Source organism: Podarcis erhardii, assembly GCF_964252035.2.
Source record: "Podarcis erhardii genome assembly, chromosome: 14".
In the NCBI taxonomy this organism is placed as follows: Eukaryota; Metazoa; Chordata; class Lepidosauria; order Squamata; family Lacertidae; genus Podarcis; species Podarcis erhardii.
Window position 1 is genome coordinate 42,287,224 of NC_138503.1, and position 19,154 is coordinate 42,306,377.

The 19,154-nt window shown below is 44.3% G+C and overlaps 1 protein-coding gene across 5 annotated transcripts in view; it reads left to right on the forward strand.

Moving 5' to 3' along the window:
- PRKAR1B (protein kinase cAMP-dependent type I regulatory subunit beta) overlaps nt 1-19,154 on the forward strand; it is a 110,246-nt gene that overhangs the window by 47,003 nt on the left and 44,089 nt on the right. For all 5 annotated transcript variants that reach the window (XM_081839964.1, XM_081839965.1, XM_081839963.1 and 2 more), the window contains 3 exons: nt 2,701-2,762; nt 5,116-5,162; nt 15,940-16,098. In XM_081839964.1, coding sequence (XP_081696090.1) covers nt 2,701-2,762; nt 5,116-5,162; nt 15,940-16,098 — 268 coding nt within the window. The remainder of the gene's footprint in view (nt 1-2,700; nt 2,763-5,115; nt 5,163-15,939; nt 16,099-19,154) is intronic.

Consider the following 19,154-nt stretch of genomic DNA (forward strand, 5'->3'; position numbering starts at 1 on the left):
TAAGAAAATAAAGCCACAGTGGCCAACCAGATGCCTGTGGGTTGCTCACAGGCAGGGCAGGAATGCAGTAGCCTTATCCCATCATGTTCTCCAGCGTTCAGAGTCCTGTGCCGCCTGAGGTAATATATTGCCATCATGACTCCTAGCCAATGATAGCCATGAAATTGGGGCATACTCTCCAGTCAGCAGAGAAAGCCTTGTGAGCACGTTCCATCTCATCCCCTCACATCTTCATTGGCCACATCTGGAATGGGAGCTGGATGCAGTGAGGCCACAAATTCCCAGAGGCCCCTTGGCCACCTCTGCAGAAGCATCCTCATCCCCACAGTGGCTTCCCCAGCAGGGGGCAGCCTTGAGCCTGCCAGCCACTCCCCTAGCCGAGTCCCTGTCTGCCTCTGATTCAAACGGAGGCTCTCTGGCGAAAATATAACTCTTCAGGAGCAACCGATAGTGCTTTGGTTCAACTTTATGACCGGGTGTTTCCTAGATCCAAGCCTGAGTGAGTGAATTTTGGAACTGCTGGACAGGAAATAAGCTAATAATGGGATTTCGCAATGCTCAGTTTCCCATATATGGGAGCGAAAATTTGCCACAGGTTAGTTGCTGACCTCCCGGCTATTTGGGTGAATCTTTTTTATTTATTATTATTATAAGAATTCCCTTTGTTCTCCTTGCTCATGTGGCATGCTGAGGAATGTGCTGTACACCAGGGGTGCACAACTCAAATCACTCCAAAGGCCATTAAAACAATATTAACTCAAGGGGGCTACACCACTGCATTAACCACCCGAAAGCATTTTTATTATCATTTTTAACTCATTATCCCATGCTTTGTTAACCTCTTGTTTGCCACAGCACCCTAGAGCAGGCAGTCTCATTTCTCTGATCCATCACAGATCTCTCTGAACCCCTCTTCCCTCTCTCACTTCATATAATAATGCTTTTTTATGCATCTTTTATACATTATTCAACTTAAAACATACAGTTAAAGCACACAACTTTCCCAAAGAATAATATAATCTGTCGTTTGTTAAGGGTGCTGGGAACTGTAGCTCTGTGAGGCAAACTACAGTTCCCAGTATTATTTGGGGGAACCATGTGCTTTAAATGTATGGTGTGCACACAGCCTCCCTCTGCATCCCACAATGTACCTTCTCTCTGCGCCCTGTGGCAATAAATGAATTTGCAACACCTTGTTGTTCTGTGTGCTGCTTCAGTAGGAAGCAATTGGACAGTTCTTGAAGCGCATAGTATTAAGTATGTCTTTAGCCACCGGTGTTTTATTGTGCATGTGTTCTGCAATATTTCATTGACACAATAATGCTGCCTTAGTGGTGGATTTATTCTGCTTTATTTGTTGTTCTGTGATCTTTTCCCAATGCTACTAAATTATCACTGTCTGGAAGGGCTATAGCGCAACAAAAGCAAGAGAAAAATAAACCAGAACCTCTGTGGTATAAAACAGTACAGTGGTACCTCTGGTTGCGAACGGGATCCGTTCCGGAGGCCCGTTTGCAACATGAAAAGAGCACAACCTGCAGCGGCGCATCTGCACACGCGCGGCTTGCGATTTGCCACTTCTGCACATGCGCATGACATCATTTTGCGTGTCTGCGCATGCGCGAGCGGCGAAACCCGGAAGTAACCCTTTCCGGTACTTCCGGGTCGCTGAGGGATGTAACCTGAAAGAACGTAACATGAAGCGGACGTAACATGAGGTATGACTGTAAGGGATTAGAATTCAGCAGGGAGGACGATGGGGGACAAGAATTAGCACATTTGTCATTGGCTCTGGCGCCCCCTACTGTTGGCCTACCAGCCTTCTGCCCAATCATTCCCAATGGGCAGCTGCCACTGGCACTGAGTAGGCCAAGCCCTCTTATGAACTGTGTGGGCTGACTCATGGAAATCCCAACATTCATCAGGATTTCAAGTTTTGAAAATGTTCACATTTCTCCTTGTATGAGAATGTCATTAAAGGCTGTAAAGAGGCATTCGCCGTCTCAAAGTCATGGTTCCCAAAGACATAGAGAGAAATTATTATTTCATATGCTTTTAGCGGCAAGGATTTTATAGGCGGGGGGAAGAGAGAGAATGTCCCTGTCTAAGGGGATAGCTTATTAAATTATGGGAACTGACAACTCCTGAGCAAAATCACTTGGATTAAACAAGGGGAAAAGAAAATAAATTGGAACAAGAACAGGCAATGTTCAAAGAAGTCCGGAAAAGCAGAAAGAGAAGGATTAGTTACCATCCGTTCTCAGTTGTATGAGAAGATATGAATATGAATTTCCACAAATTGTAGACATAAATACATAAACAAAAGGGTTCATCGATGCCTACCTCCAATTAACTACAATTACTTCTTCTTCTTATTAAATTATTATTGTTAAACTTCAATGATTATTTATGTTACTAGGACCAATGTTAATTGCCTAGTTCATTGTTTTGCTGTTGCTGTTTATAATGTTTAGGAGCTGTCCTAAATCACTATTTTTCATTTTGACAGTTTTCCGTGTATATGTGTGTGTGTGTGTGTATGTGTGTGAACTGCTCTGCATTAAGTTACCGCAAATAAGCGACCTTAAACAACATGCCAGCTTCTTTACATGCTGATTGTGAAGAATCCACACATCATGGGGAACTGAAGGCTTTCAAGCAGGACAAAGATGTCTAAAGATGTCTCTTTCTCTTTTGCAGTGACATATTTGATGCCATGTTCCCTGTCACACACATTGCTGGAGAGACTGTCATACAACAGGGTAAGTGTCCCACCCTGCATATGTCTGGTGGAAGCGTGAAATGCATTGTTCCATGAACATCCATGTTTGGGGATAAATGCTGTGACCTTGGAGCTCAGCCCCTGCCTTTCTTACACAAAAAGGGGGCCTGAAGGAGTGACTTTTCTAGTGGGTAACAGGAACGTAGACCTTCCCATGCCTTCTGCTCCTGTTCCAACTCCTCCCCCAGCCATTTGCCGTTTTCAAGTGCAAACATGGATCTAGAGCAGGGATGGGGAATGGGTCTTCCAAGAGTTGCTGTACTGCAACTCCTATAATCCTTAACCATTGGCCACGGGGAATAAAGTTGATTCGAGTTGAAGCTCAACAACATGCTACAGGTGGTGGGATTGTCCATTAGTTAATGAATTTTGGAAACAGATTGGTATAGAAATATTGGAAATTGTGGGTAGGAAGGTGGAAATATCTAAATTAATGGTTCTTATTAGCCTGAGTAGCACCGAGTTAAAAACAAAAGGGGAATGTAATGGGTAAAATTGATGGTAACTGCAGCCGGACAGGTTATGGCAAGTAATTGGAAAAATGCAGAAGAGCTAGGGGTGAACCAATGGAGGAAAAAATTTAATAATATTATAATTTTAGAATATCTAACTGTGAAGATACACAGAATGAAAAGGTTTAAGGTCAGTTAGAAAGAGGAGGATTGGTTTGAGAAGATACTGAATTATTTGGGTAGATTTGAACAATTTGGGGCAATTAAAATGTTAAAAGTTAAATAAACCTTGTGGAGCGAGGAGTGTTAATGTATACAGAATTGTGCATATGGTCGATTTGAATATGTTATTATTGATTATGTATGCTCAATGTATCATCTGCCTGGGGGGTTTCACTGTTGGGTTTTGGTTGCTGGTAAAATTAAAGAAAGAAAAAACATGCTACAGGTCTTCCAGCCTTGGTCCAGAACCTAGGCCAATGGTTCTCAAAGGGTTTGGCAGGAGAAGATGGCGGGAAGGCTCAAGGACAATCTAATAGGCATTTGAACATTTCAACGTAGTATAGTATAGTATAGTATAGTATAGTATAGTATAGTATAGTATAGTATAGTATAGTATAGTATAAAAATAATTTTGTTGGGATATACAACCAGGGACAGTATCCATGCCTCTGGCTGCTCTACAGTTCTGCTCAGCCTGTTGTTGTGAGCAGGGATTTTCAACTCTGACAAATATGAAAGATGAGAAAAGAGAAAGCTTTCTTTGTGTTGAGGAAATGAGCATTTTTTGGGATCTTAAATTAGACCTAATATAAACAAGATTACCCGGCAAAAGCAAGCTCGCACCTCTCATCAAGTTTGTACACATGCTTAAGGTACATATTTAAGAGGCTAGTTTATAATTATATTTTGGGAATGGTTCATGTTCTTATGTAGCGGCATTGTTTTATATTTTCTGGATGTCCCATGACCGTACTCTAAAGTAGTTGCGTTCTATAACACCATCAGGCACTGCTAGGAGTTATCCCCCCGCAATATAATTCTTGTCAATTAAAAAAATTGGCATGATGCGAGCAAATTTTCATTCTGAAAGTGCGGTCCAGAGAAGAAAGTTTGAGAACCACTGACTTAGACTGTTGGGAAAGTGTAGGGAGAGCAGTTGGATGGAGAAAGTGATGACTGAGAAGGAGGTTTAGTTGCCTTTACCACCTGTCTGCCATTTATTTGGTGGAAGAATCGCCTTCCCAGGAGAAGTGAGCCATGGGCTTTGAAGGCACCAGCCAGAAGTGTAGCATGTATTTATTTATTTTATTTATTTATTGCATTTACATCCCACCTCCTTCTCCAAGGAGCTGAAGTTAGTGTTCACGATTCTCCCGCTTCACATTTGTTCTCCACAACAACCCTGGCAGATTGGGCTGAGAGGCAAGGACTGGCCCAAGAATACCCAGTGAGCTTCAGGGCTCTGTGAGAATTTCAACTCTGGCCTCCCAGGTCCTAGGTCTGGCACTCTAAACACGAGCTTTCTGTAGTGCTGGCCTTAATTCACTTGAGAAAAGCTGCCTGAGTATCTTTGCTAGAAACAGAATTAATAAGGAAAGCTGAAATTGAAGATGTGTTAATGAGAGTTAATATACTTGGCAGTTCATCATGTCATGCGCTTACTTGCCAGATGGCTATGCAGTAAAATGCAGGAATACTTTAATTTCCAGCGATATCCTGTTGATCATGAATATACAAGGTGGTATTTTGAAATAACCAAATACATAAGTTGGAAATGGGAGCTCTTGCCTGGTTCCATGAGTCTGCGTGAGAGTCTGCTGTCTCCATTTTGGAAACGGTTTGTGGAAACCATCAAAACTTGTTTTTGTTTCCTTGCAGGAGACGAAGGAGACAACTTCTACGTAATCGACCAAGGAGAAGTGGATGTAAGTGCGAATTCACCTCTTACCTGGTGGAATTTTGTGGTTTCCCTTCATATCTTATTCATGCTACCTTGGGAACAGCAAAAACTGCCTTATACTCAGACCTCCTGGTCCACTTAGTATTGCCTACACTGACTGGCAGTGCCTCCATTCAGATCATCCTTGACATGTCTGCAGGGACAAAGTGTGAGTTGCCACTTGCATTGCTGGACATTGTGTAGATCTTGCAAAGGAAGAGAGAGAGAGAGAGAGAGAGAGAGAGAGAGAGAGAGAGAGAGAGAGAGAGAGAAGCAGTTTCAAAGGCACATTTAACTCCAGTGAGGACGAGCCATTCGTATTATGTTCGAACCAAGTCATCGTGCCCTAAAAAATACTTCTCCTCTTCCCATATGTCCACCCAGCTCAGTTTTATAAACCTTGTTTCCACGATAGGTTCTAGTCCGAAAGGGAGCAGCTCTTCGGGGCTGACTTGGTTTGCAAGAAACAATTTTCCCACGCGGCACAGCTCGTGAGCCAAGCTTATTTGTCCGCGTGAAGTAGGTTAATGGGGTATCATATGCAAACAAATTACTTTAGAAGCCATATTAACCACACCTGTAGGCAAGACATTTTGCCACTGGATGATCGAGATGGAAGGCTATCAAGATGGAATGCACCCGAGGGGCCGCGAGAAAGGAGAGCAGACTATTTTCGGTAATCACCCAGTTTAGTTTACGTGTAGCTTGCCTCTTCCCATAGAGGACGAGAGCGGCAGCCTCAGGCTGATGGTTTCATCTTCAGGAATCTCACTGTGCTCTTCAGAACTTGCTCCCGAAGGGCTAAACCTTGAATTGGAAGTGCTTGCAAAGGGAGCCCTTTCATCAAGCAGATGCGAGATTCGCCTGGCTGTATGGATGCCTGGGCACCCGAAAGTTCTGTCCCATGCCATTCAGGGAGATAGCATTGTAGATAGGGAAACCTGCTTAGGAACTTTAGAAACACACACACACACACACACACACACACACACACACAGGCTGGATTGTGCATCTGTTAAGGGATGACGTTGGGATACAAGCAGAGATCCCCTTAACCCTCTCCAGTCTGGAGCAAGCATCAATAGATTCAGGAGAGTGGTCCTTTTTATTTTTTGTGGAGGGCAAGAACCCCCAAATCCCATTATATACAGAACATGCTCAGAGGCCATGGGATGATGATGGGCTGTTTAAAAAAAATGAAGGGAAGGGAACGCAATGGAGTAGATGGAATGCCAACCAGGGAGCATTCCACTCTGCAATTTTTTGTTGCAGATCCTGGTGGGTGTTGCTGCTGTTAACAATCATCTAGAAGATCAGATGCTTGAGGTTGTTGTTCTGAAATCCTCTTTGTAGTTTTTAAAAGAAAGCCTTGGAAATGTATTTTTTGTGTTTGTGTGTGTGCGGCTTATTTCAGTACTGGCTAATCTCAGGGACGCAGGGATCAGGTTATCTGATGCGGAAAGTCTCTTCCCATCCCTCTTCTATTTCAAGAAGCAAGCGGTGTATTTTAAGCTGCCCAGCAGCTTCTTGCAGTTATTTTAGTGAGAGGCATCTTCTTCTTCTTTTTAAAAAAGTGCTTGTTTGTGTCAGGGGACTGTCTAATTGGCATTGTTCGGAATCGAAAACCTCACACTCCGAAAGTCACTCCTCAGGAAATCCGTGTGACTCATTGTTCCTATCAAGGAAGGTAGCAATGCCACATCGGCAGGTCAAGGAGGAGAGGCAAAACTTGACAATTATCACAAGTGCAGTGTTTATAGACGTGTGGTAACGTTGGCTTTATTTTTAAAACTTAGTGGCACCTTAGCAATCAACAGGCTTGCAGGGGCATGAGCACGGCCGGGTATCTATTCTGCCCTGCAATAAGGGGACAGGCATCAAAATCTGGCACCTAGGTACCCCCAGATCCTGTGCCAAGGCAAGTCAAATTCTGCATGCTAAGAAACAGTGCACATATTTGCCCCTTCTCACAAGGTCTGCTGCCACTAGCCTCCTCTAAAACTCTCCTCAAAAAAGTGAGTTTTCTACAAAGCCTTCAGCGCATCCCCACAGTCTCCACCTCTTGCTGAACCTAAGGCTGCGCACACCCAGGGCTGGATTGAGTTTTGATGAGGCCCTAAGCTACTGAAGGTAATGGGGCCCTTTATATGTCCAGCTGTCCTTTGTCAACAACAAATTGTCACTGATTTTTGTGTTGGATATATGCTATATGGTACCGTATTTTTTGCTCTATAAGACTCACTTTTTCCCTCCTAAAAAGTAAGGGGAAATGTGTGTGCGTCTTATGGAGCGAATGCAGGCTGCGCAGCTATCCTAGAAGCCAGAACAGCAAGAGGGATTGCTGCTTTCACTGCACAGCGATTCCTCTTGCTGTTCTGGCTTCTGAGATTCAGAATTTTTTTCTTCTTGTTTTCCTCCTCCAAAAACTAGGTGCGTCTTGTGGTCTGGTGCGTCTTATAGAGCGAAAAATATGGTAATTTATGGACCTAATAGGTATCTAAAGCCATCTGCACATAACAAAATAGGAGCCTACACAACCCAAAACACTGTTGCTGTATGTAGGTTTTATTTTATTTGTTTTTTTATCTTTATTTTGGAAATGTACATCCAGGTTTTTTCCCTTTAATTTTTTTGGGGGGCCCACAAGAGAGTGGGGCCCTAAGCTATAGCCTGTTTAGTTTATACATAAATCTGGCACTGTGCACACCTCATCCATATTTAAGCACACCCCATAATAAAGCTACCTGAATAAAAATAAAACTACCCCAGAAGCTCTAGTTTTCTCCTCACAGAACTACAATGCCCAGCACCCTTAACGAACTACAGTTTCCAAGATTCCTTGGGGGACAGCCCTGAGCTTTAAACGGACAGTGTGGATGTGACCACTGGTCAAACTACACATTGCAGGGATGGATCCTGAGCATATACTACGCTGCTGAGCTGTTGCCACTCTATGTGGCTGTCGTCAGTCAGCACTGTGCAGAGTGGGCCATATCTTGGTGATAGACCACATGCTTTGCCTACAGAAGGTCTCAGGTTCAAACAACAGCATCTCTGGGTAGGGTTAGGAATAGCCGCTGCCTGAGACCCTCTAGGCAGCCACTGCCAGTGTGTGCAGACAGTACTGACCTAGGTGGACCAGTGGTCTGACTCAGTATAAGACAAGCACCATGTGTTCGTTCTCCTGGACTAGATGGAAAAATAGCCTGACCTAGGATCCATCCATCCATTTCTCTCTCCCCTTTCCTCCAAGGAGCTCAAGGTGGTGTATATGCTCCTCCTTATCTTCATTTTAACCTCACAACAACCCTGAGAGGTAGGTTAGGCTGAAAGAGAGCATCTGGTCTGTTGTTGTTTAGTTGTTTAGTCGTGTCCGACTCTTCGTGACCCCATGGACCAGAGCACGCCAGCCACTTCTGTCTTCCACTGCTTCCCGCAGTTTGGTCATACTCATGCTGGTAGCTTCGAGAAGACTATCCAACCATCTCGTCCTCTGTCGTCCCCTTCTCCTTGTGCCCTCCATCTTTCCCAGCATCAGGGTCTTTTCCAGGGAGTCTTCTCTTCTCATGAGGTGGCCAAAGTATTGGAGTCTCAGCTTCAGGATCTGTCCTTCCAGGGAGCACTCAGGGCTGATTTCCTTAAGAATGGATAGGTTTGATCTTCTTGCAGTCCATGGGACTCTCAAGAGTCTCCTCCAGCACCATAATTCAATCTGGTCTTAGGTACCCAGCAAACTTCATGACCTAGTGGGGATTTGAACCCTAACGAACTCCATCTGCAGGAGTCTCATATGTTTGCAGAATGGTGCTTGCCTCTCTCTCTGCCCTCCCATGTACCTCTAATCAGCGGGGGGGACGGACACTCCCATAACCATGCTTGGAGAGGAGAGGGGAGAATCATTCCATCTAGAATTCTGATGAAACACATTTGCCTTAGTGTGATGTTGAATTCTTCCCCTGGTCTCCCAGGTCCTAGTCCAACAGTCTAACCTCTACACCAAACTGCATAACAGCTTGGCTTCACTTGAATTGCTGACAATGGCCCCTCTCACAACTGGATGCTATTACTCACAGAATACTGTGAATAAAAATGTTGTTGTTATTCTTGACAGTATTCTGCCTGCATACATACATAGGTTAACTTTTTCCGCCAAGCCTGATTGGCATATGTTTAAAGGAGCCGCCCTTGGCTTTTACTCAGAATGATCCATTGACCATGTTCTTCTGAGTCCTGGGTTGCCCTGGAAAGAGGAGAAAAAGACTGCACTGTGTGTGTGTGTGTGTGTGTGTGTGTGTAGGGAGGGTGTCAGATCCTGTTGCATCCCCATTTCCATCCCTAGGAAGCCTGCTACTTCGCTATGACAATGGATCTTCCAGTCACCTTGTTTATTCACATTCAAAAGTCTCTGAATCCAGAAAATCTAGATAGAGGAGCAGCTTAAGTCTCTTTCCGTCTTGGTGGTCAGACAGTCGCATCGCTTCCTCATGAAGCCTGGCAACCTGCCTAAAGGTATCTGGTGAAACATAAATGGTGGGCTTCCAGTAAAAAAAACCCTCTGAAAGTACCTGCTCCAAAGTGTGTGTTTTTGATGGGGGGGGGGAGGAGTCCCAGATCTATATTTCCAAATATAAACCTCCTTCCTGTTGGTTACTTTCATTTTACAAGCCTCGCTCTTTCCTCCTTTTCGTCCCTGCATAAAAAGAAAATAACGCTCAGCCGTTTCACTGTAGAACAGCTCTTACGGTCAAAAAGTTCTTCCTGATTTTGAGCTGGAATTTATTTTCTTATACAGTGGTACCTCTGGTTAAGAACTTAATTCGTTCTGGAGGTCTGTCTTAACCTGAACCTGTTCTTAACCTGAGGTACCACTTTAGCTAATGGGGCCTCTTGCTGCCGCCGCTGCACGATTTCTGTTCTCATCCTGAGGTAAAGTTCTTAACCTGAGGTACTACTTCCGGGTTAGCAGAGTCTGTAACCTGAAGCGTTTGTAACCCGAAACGTTTGTAACCCGAGGTACCACTGTAACTTGAAGCCATTGGTTCAGGTCCAACCCCCTGGCACAGGAGAAAACAAGCTTGCTGCATCTTCGATGTGGCAGCCCTTTAGATTTTTGAATCTGTATCATATCGTCTCTTACTCACCTCTTTGTCATCATCACTATCACCTGTTTACTTGCATAACTACACTACAAACCATGCCATATGAAGAACGGTCGAAGCAGCTGGGTAATTTAGCTGGGAAAAGAGGAGACAAGAAAGGAGTTACAAGAGCTGTTCGACATTGGAACGGGCTTCCTCATGAGGCTGTGCACTCTCCTTCATTTGAGTTTTTAAAGCAGAGGTCGGATGCCCATCCTGCATTGCAGCGGGTTGGACTATATGACCTTTCAGGTCCCTTACAACTTTACAGTTCTATGATTCTATGAGAGCAGCTCGCTACATCACCAAAGTTTACATAACAAAATATAAACATTCCTCAACATTTAAGTTGCAAGGCATAGCAAAGTTTAAATAGCCACGGGCATGAGTATTAATAGGCTAATCAAAACATCTAAATAGATATACACTTAGATTGCACAAATTATTCATACTAATGCTAACAACAGAAGTAAAAAAACAAAACAAACCCACTAAAATAGCAGCAAAAATAATACGCCTTAACCAAAACTAAACATTGCCCCCAGCTACAGCAACTAAACAAGACCCCACCCTGGGAGCCTCTGGGCAGCTGAAGGAACAGCCTTTGTAGCTGGAGTCACAGAGGGGTGGGAAGGGGGAGAAATCTGATTCAGTTTGCATTTAAAGGTGAACCTACCTATTTTATGCTTTCCAGACACTATGCAAACCAAAGCAAGCCACCCTTTGAAATTTGCACTTCTCCGAGTTTTGCAATGCCATTCCCCACCCCAGGTCACGTGTGCCCAAATGCACACATTAGAGTAAAGTGTGCATAAAAATGCACATGTTGGTGAAAATGACCTGCAAAAAATTTAATAATTTAAAAAATGCATTATGTTTGGGTAAAATTGCTTTGCGAAAATGTGAAATTCGCACTAAAAATGCTGATGAATTTTCATGAGGATTAAAAGGAAGACACTAATGATAAATTGCTGCAGATTGCGGCGGGGGAGGGGAGATAAACTGAAAGAACAAAATTGTCAGATTTATTTTAATTATCCTACATTGGTCTAGTCCAGCATTTTGACTGGCAATAAATGGCTCTCTCATATCATAGACAGAGGTTTCCCCAAGACCCATTTAAATAGAGAAGCCAAGGACTGAACCTCAGGCTTAATACGTGCAAATCATGTGCTTTACCACTGAACCCAACACAGCTCTACTCCAAATAACAAATTTGGTTTCTTACATTACCTAAATTGGTGTGCATGTGTCCTTTTCATCTCTTAAGAAGCAGATTTCTTAAAACTTTCCCTCACACCCTGTCTTTGGGTGTGTGTGGGGGGGGAGTGCTCCTTTTGGCTGATATTTTTCACCTTTCTTCATTCTTTCTCAGGAAACCAGAAGGCTAAAATAAGCTGGGACCTTAAATAGACTTCTTCCACGTGGACAATGTTTCATTCTTCCTCCTTTTTTAAAAAAAGAGGCAGATTTGCAAGTAAACTTAGCGTGGGTGAACTTTCAGCCCAGAGGACAGGATGACAGGGCCATGCATCATCAATACACTTTGTCATCATCGCGAAAACAAAATTTACTGTGTCATGTCTGGCCAAGCACTGAGTTTTTAAACTTTGAGTACAGTATCTTCCTGTTTCAAACACTCCGGTCATTTTTGTTAGTTCCTCCAACCCTCAAAACACCCCCCCCCCTTCATGAGGCTGATATTAGAAAATGACATTTTTATTGGGGAAGTGAATGCAGGTTCTTAAGTTCACATCGATGAGAATTACAACACGTCCAGACAGCTGCATTATGCGCTCCTTCTTGGTCACTAGAGAAGGGAGAAAGTGTGGTTTCCGAGCACAATTCAAAATGTTGGTGCTGACCTTTAAAGCCCTACATGGCTTCGGCACTGTATACCTGAAGAAGCATAGCTACCCCAATTGGTCAGTCCAGACATTGAGGTCCAGCACCAAGGGCCTTCTTGCGGTTCCCTCATTGCAAGAAGTGAGGTTACAGGAAACTAGGCACAGGGCCTTCTCGGTAGTGGCACCTGCCCTGTGGAAGGCCCTCCCATCAGATGTCAAGGAAATAAACTAGGCTTTTTTTTTTTTAGACGGAACTCACCAGAACTCAGTTCTGGCACCTCTCAGGTGGGCACCATTGCCATTCTAAGAGGTGTTTATGGTGAGTTCTGGCACTGCTTTTTCTAGAAAAGAAGCACTGAAAATAAACAACTATTTGACTTTTAAAAGGCATCTGAAGGCAGCCTTGTATCAGGAAGTTTTTAATTTTTGATGTTTTCCCGTGTTCTGTGCATGGGCTCCCAGTACGTTTCCGAGCACAATTCAAAGTATTGGTGCTGACCTTTAAAGCTCTAAACGGCCTCGGTCCTGTATACCTGAAGGAGCGTCTCCACCCCCATCATTCTGCCCGGACACTGAGGTCCAACGCCGAGAGCCTTCTGGTGGTTCCCTCATTGCGAGAAGTGAGGTTACAGGGAACCAGGCAGAGGGCCTTCTCGGTAGTGGCGCCCGCCCTGTGGAATGCCCTCCCTTCAGATGTGAAGGAAACAAGTAGCTATCTTATCTTTAAAAGACATCTGAAGGCAGCCCTGTTTAGGGAAGTTTTTAATATTTAATGCTGTATTGCCAGATGGGCGGGGTATAAATAAATTATTATTATTATTATTATTATTATTATTATTATTATTATGTGTTTTAATTTGTTGCCCACTCTGGGCAGCTTCCAACATAAAATAAAAGAACACAACAAAACATCAAATATTAAAAGCTTCCTGATACAGCGCTGCCCTTGGTTGTCAATGGAAGCTTGTGGAATAGGTTACCTCCTTGACATCTGACAGGAGAGCATTCCACAGGGCGGGCGCCACTACTAAGAAGGCCCTCTGCCTGGTTCCCTATAACCTCACTTCCTGCAATGATGGAGCCTCCAGAAGGCCCCTGTGCTGGACCTCAGAGAGCTACTGTCCGTCAGTGTGGACAGTAGGGAGCTAGATGGACCAAAAGTTTGACTCAGTATAAAGCAACTTCCTGTGTCCCAGCAATTGCTTGAATTCCACTTTGCTAATGAAGTTTATGAAGCAGAGGCGTGCAGTGGGGGAGAGAAAGGCATCCCCTTTATGTAAGATCTTTCCCCTGTTCCGTGCTGGATATCTTTTGAGTTTCACAATGGTGGTGTTTTCCTGCAAACTTCCTTGCAGCTACCTTCTCCTCTCCTTTCAAGTCTGACAGTATTGCCGAAACAGAAAAAGGAAGACAGTGACAGCCCTGCCCCTTGGTTCTGTGCGCGCCAGACTCTACAAAGAGGGTGCACCGTTGGGGAAACCCTCAGATGCCAACACACCACAGGGAGCTGGAAACTCAAAGAGCAAATGCAGCCCTTGTACTAAAAGCAAGAAGACTTGAAATTCTGTCCGCAAAGCAGGTTGTTCCACCAATCGCTGAGGTTGTTTTTAGTGACTCTGTAAGGAAATGGCTCAGCTATTGTTTCTGGACTGTTGACTTCCAGAGACCCATAGCATGTGAGAGAGAGACAGCTATTTTTTGGAATGTGCGTTTTGCAATGTGTATTTTGGAGAACAGTCATTTCCCCTTCAACTAAGTTCCTTTCACTAAATTGGTTTTTTTAAAAAAATAAAATCTGTGTATCAAACTTGCTTGAAAATTCAAATTAAAAACAAAACAAAACAAAACAAAACAGATACAAAGAGTAAGTTATTAATATAACAGGCTTTGTACAGCTCAATAGCTATACATAAAGATAATTTCAATACGTTCTGCCTCCTTTAGGTTTTCTTTACAGGGTTTCCATTACAAAATTCTTCTTTACAGGGTTGTGAGATGAAGAGATAACTCAGAAGTCCTATAGTCTAGTGTACATCAAGGATGGGGAAGGAGGAGGCATTATCCTTTACACTTGTGTCATCAATAAAGACTTTCCTCAATTTTTTGTCTCAAATGGGTCCACTATCTTTTGCCCCTGGTTGCCCTTAACTCAATAAAACCAATTTAGTTAAGGGTAACCAGGGGTTTTGTTTTGGAAAAATATGTGATATTTGCAGACATTCACAAATTATATTCCTATGGTGTGGGGATTAAGATAAAATGGATATTGAAGTTGGAAGGATAAACACTTGACATTGGTTAGGCAATGGTCTGGATCTCTTATTTCCCTTTCTCGTTCGAATCTATTTCTAGCAATTGTCAATCTCCTTTGGATAACACATGAGAAAGCCTATGCTACTATACATTGGGTGGGGAAATTAGGCCAAGGGCCACATTCTCTTCTGAGCAGCGTTCTGAGGGCCGCTGTCTGGCTTTAGGGAATCCGACCCCCCTCCCTCATGGCTGGCTGCCAGTAATGGAAAGACAAAAAGCTCTTACCAAGGTCTTTTATTCAATATTCACAGAGAGAGATGTAGAAATGCTGTCTGTTGGATAATGGCGTTGCTTCGAGTAATCTCTCCCCCCCCCCTTCCCTTCTCCGTCGTCAACAGCCCCACCTCCCTTACTGTGTCTGCTTAGGGACAAATGCCTCTGGGCTCTCTGCTCTCCTACTTTCATTGCTCCCCGTGTTCTGGGAGAAGGGGGGGGGTCTGGAATGCTCTCTAGCGATGATGCGTCAGCCAGCTGTTCCTGCTCTGCTTCTCCCATTATTTCCCAGCTTTGCCCCTCTTCTATCTCTGAGCTGTGACCCATCATAATATACCGTCCTCCTCTTCTCAGGAAGGTTCAGGAGAAGGGGGAGGCCAACTCCACCATTCCTCTTCAGTCCAATCCCTGCCAGCCGCATGTCAAAACTAGGCAGAGAAATGAATGTGAATGTTTCCTTTGTACATTGACCTCTGCACACCACCCTTCTCTAGCCTCCATCTGGGAAAGCAAGGAGCATCATCAGAGTTCAGGAACACATTCCAGGCAGGCCAAAACATTCTGGGTACCAAAGCAGGGCCAGTGAAGAGTGTGGCCTGATGGGAGTTCTGACGCCACATAGAAAGGCCTGGAGGGCCACATTTGATTGCCAGGCCTGGGGTCCCCCCTTCTACATATGTTTAAATTAACACTGATGAATTATTCTTTTTGTAGAATCATAGAACTGTAGAGTTGGAAGGAAACCCAGCTAGATGGGCAGGTTATGAATAATAAAATTGTTTTCATCATTATCATCATCTAGTCCATGGGTCTGTGGGCTGGATCCGGCCTAATCACCTTCTAAATCCGGGCCGTGGATAGTCCAGGAATCAGTGTGTTTTTACATGAGTAGAATGTGCCCTTTTATTTAAAATGCATGTCTGGGTTATTTGTGGGGCCTGCCTGGTGTTTTTACATGAGTAGAATGTGTGCTTTTATTTAAAATGCATCTCTGGGTTGTTTGTGGGGCATAGGAATTCATTCATTTCCCCCCCAAAAATATAGTCCGCCCCCCCCATGGTCTGAGGAACAGTGCACTGGCCCCCTGCTGAAAAGGTTTGCTGACCCCTGATCTAGTCCAGCCCCCTGCAATGCAGGAATATGCAGCTGCCCCATACGGGAATCAAACCTGCAACCCTGGCGTTATCAGCACTGTGTTCTAACCAACTGAGCTATCACTGATGCTCACATTGCTTTTCTCTCTCACTGGTAGGTGTATGTGAACGGAGAATGGGTCACCAGCATTGGAGAAGGAGGAAGCTTTGGAGAACTTGCCCTCATCTACGGAACGCCAAGGGCTGCAACGGTTAAAGCCAAGACAGACCTCAAGCTTTGGGGTATCGACAGGGACAGCTACAGGCGCATTCTAATGGTGGGTTTAAAACCTAATTATTTGCCAAAGTTATTGCTGCTATTTTACTGGTTCCTTTACGGATGCCGTAAACCCATATGGTGCTTTAGTGTTTTACAACAGAGGTTAAAGGCTTTGAAAATTGAGGGCTTGGTGTCTGCTCTGCTCGGAAAATCAACAGCAGTGCATGGGTAATTTATGAGAGAGAAAGGCACTGTAAACAGAATGCACCATCCCATATTGTCTTTATGAGATGTGAGATGCTTCCAGCCTTCCCCTTTTGCCTCCAGAAATGTAGCCAGCAGGAAAATGGTCAGGGCCTGGCTGGGGTCACATCGTGGGTGGCCAAACCCAAATCTAAGCCTGGAAGTTGCAAAAAGGATGGAAGTAGTGGGAAGCTGGAACCTGAAGATCAGCAAGTATAGCTCTATTGAACAAGTGGAGGCTGAAAGCCCAGCCCATAGTACTTAGGCTACACTTGGCCAATCCAGAGACTCCATACTGCTGGCCAGTTAGAAGGGCTGATGTTGCCTTATCCTCATCCATTGAGAGTCCTTTCTCACCCCACAGAACACCCTGCCTGCCATTATAATAACTGCGCAAGAGAACATGGGATGTACTGCAAATGGTAATAGGGGCATTCCTGGGAGAGGAGGAGCCCAAAGGTGGTTGGTCCAGCCAGGCCAGCGAAGGGGGCTTTGCTGCCTCACCAATTTGCCGGGTTTATTTATTAAATTTGTATACTGATGGAGCCAAGTGAAATGTTATGTTTCGTTGTGGTTTACTTATATGCTTCTTTTTGGGCCACAAAGGGTTATCCCTCTTCAGCCCCACATTTTTGTTCTTCCAGCCCTCTTTTTTTAAGACCTCTCCCCTTCCTCTTTGCCTGTTGTTTTTTCCAGCATTTATATACACGCAGGTCCCACAGAATATGTGTTCTGTAGAAATTGTAGACTTGTTATGTGAACGTTTGCCTGGAAATCGTTTATTAGGCAAATGTTCACATAACAAGTCTACGACTTCCATTGTTTCCTATGGAAATATTTATGATTTGGGATTTGTCCCATTCTCCCCTTTCCCCCCAATGATTTTTCCCTAAAGTTGCTGCAGCCCAAGGAAAACACTGATTTGTCGGATCTCTTCTGTCCTCTGTTTTGTCCAGTCTTGCTCGTTTCCTGCATGGTTTCTGCCCCAAAATGGCTGCCGTCCACCAGCAAAGCAGAAACAAGCAAGGAAATAAGGAAGTAGGCGAACTCCCAATGTTTGGATATCTGAATCTGCGGTACTTATAGTGCTGTTTGGGCATAATTCTTTATGTGTGGATAAGTGAATTTTTGCACAACGAGCGGGTAGATAGCAGGACCTGGTGTAGCCTTTGCTAGCCCCCATCCCTCTTCCCTGGGTCCTTGTATACATCCTGGCTCCATGTCCTATATCAGCCACTTAACCAAGCCAGCCTTGAGATGTAGCTAAGCCAGCAGCTACTAACAGACAAATTGTAAGTGGCTTACATATTAAGTCCGCAGTCAACCCATCAAAAATGGATAAAAGACAGTTTGGGTTTCAAGGCACCAGCTCACCTATTATTTCAGAAATTTCCTCCATCACCTCTTCCTAAAATGTGTATGCCCACTATCATTTCTAATCATCCTCCCCCAAACTACAGCTCAGTCAGTAGGTCTTTCCCCCCATCCTACTAGTTCCTTTTTTACTCACTTTCTCACCCAGTAGGTGGGAAATACGTATTGCTGTTAATGAGAGAGATCAAATGGAGCATGTTGTGCAACACTTTTCTTGTCAGCCATAACTTCTCTGAGGGGGCCCTGCTACTTACCACACTGGGCATCTGACTCATCTATCCAGGAGTCATTTATTCATGGCCTGAATACCTTTGCAGGGCTCTTTTTTTGAGTGTGTGTGTGTAATAATCAGTAGCGTACATACAACTCCACATCTGCAAGGCAGCCCTGAGGATGATTGAGAGCATTTCCTTATTGGGACATCCTTCATGACTAATGCAAGTTAGTCAGCTAGTCCCTTTCCACAAACTATCAGTACTGTTTCCTCAACTTGAAGGTGTCAAACATATAAATAATATTGGGATGTATCCAACTAAGTTCTATGCAGAGCATACCCACCGAAATGAATGAACCACTCAGGTTCATTCAATTCAGTGGGTCTACTCTGTGCATTGTATACAGCCAACTGAGTCTGCCAAAGCTGAAGGAGGGCGAAGAAGAGTGGTTTAGAAATCTTTAAAATTAATATGCTTAAAAAATAACAATCCTTCAATACTTTTCAGAAACGAGGTTCCAAAACCCTGTTTTTGCCAGCCGCTCTTCAAAGAACGTTTCGGGATTTGAGAACATTTTAAAAATTCCTCCTGCCCCCAGAAACTCTCAGCTCTGCGATTCTGTGAATAACAAGCCCTCAGATGTAAAACAAACCCATTGCTGCAACTCTACTTAGCGCCGTGGAACGGATAGTGCCAGGGTCTTTTGAAGTATTTTGGTTTCATGATCAGCAACGCGTTTGTTTCAGCGGCTGTGTGCGCACAGACTGTTTTGTGCTCTGCTAAGAATGTTCCATTCTAAGCATAATTCAATATCAGGCTTACATAAGAATTAACTAGGGCTTCACACTGGGACCTCAAGCCAGCTCCCCGCTTGCCAGGATCCGCCTTCTTATTTGCAACCTGGGCCTGCTCTCCCCATTCTCCTGGCTTCAATTGGTTGAGCTCCCAAATTCAAGGCGCAGCTTTCTAGGAAGCGGCCCCTCAACTCCTGTTAGCACAGATGTAGGGGGTTCTGAGGATGGAGAGAGGGAACAGGGGAGAGGAGGCGAAAGGAAACCCGGAGTGAGAGAATGAGATGCAGAGAGGGAACCAAGCCAGGGGGAGAGCGGATTGGAGGAGAAGAAAAGGAGATACCACAGAGGGTGGAGTTGATGGGACTAGGTGGTTTGTTGTGTGCTTTGGAATCGAAATTGAATTGAAATTGAAATACTTTATTGTCACTTGTACAGCTTGTATACAGTGAGATTACACGAGCACCCCCCACTCAGCTCTCTTAGTCTCA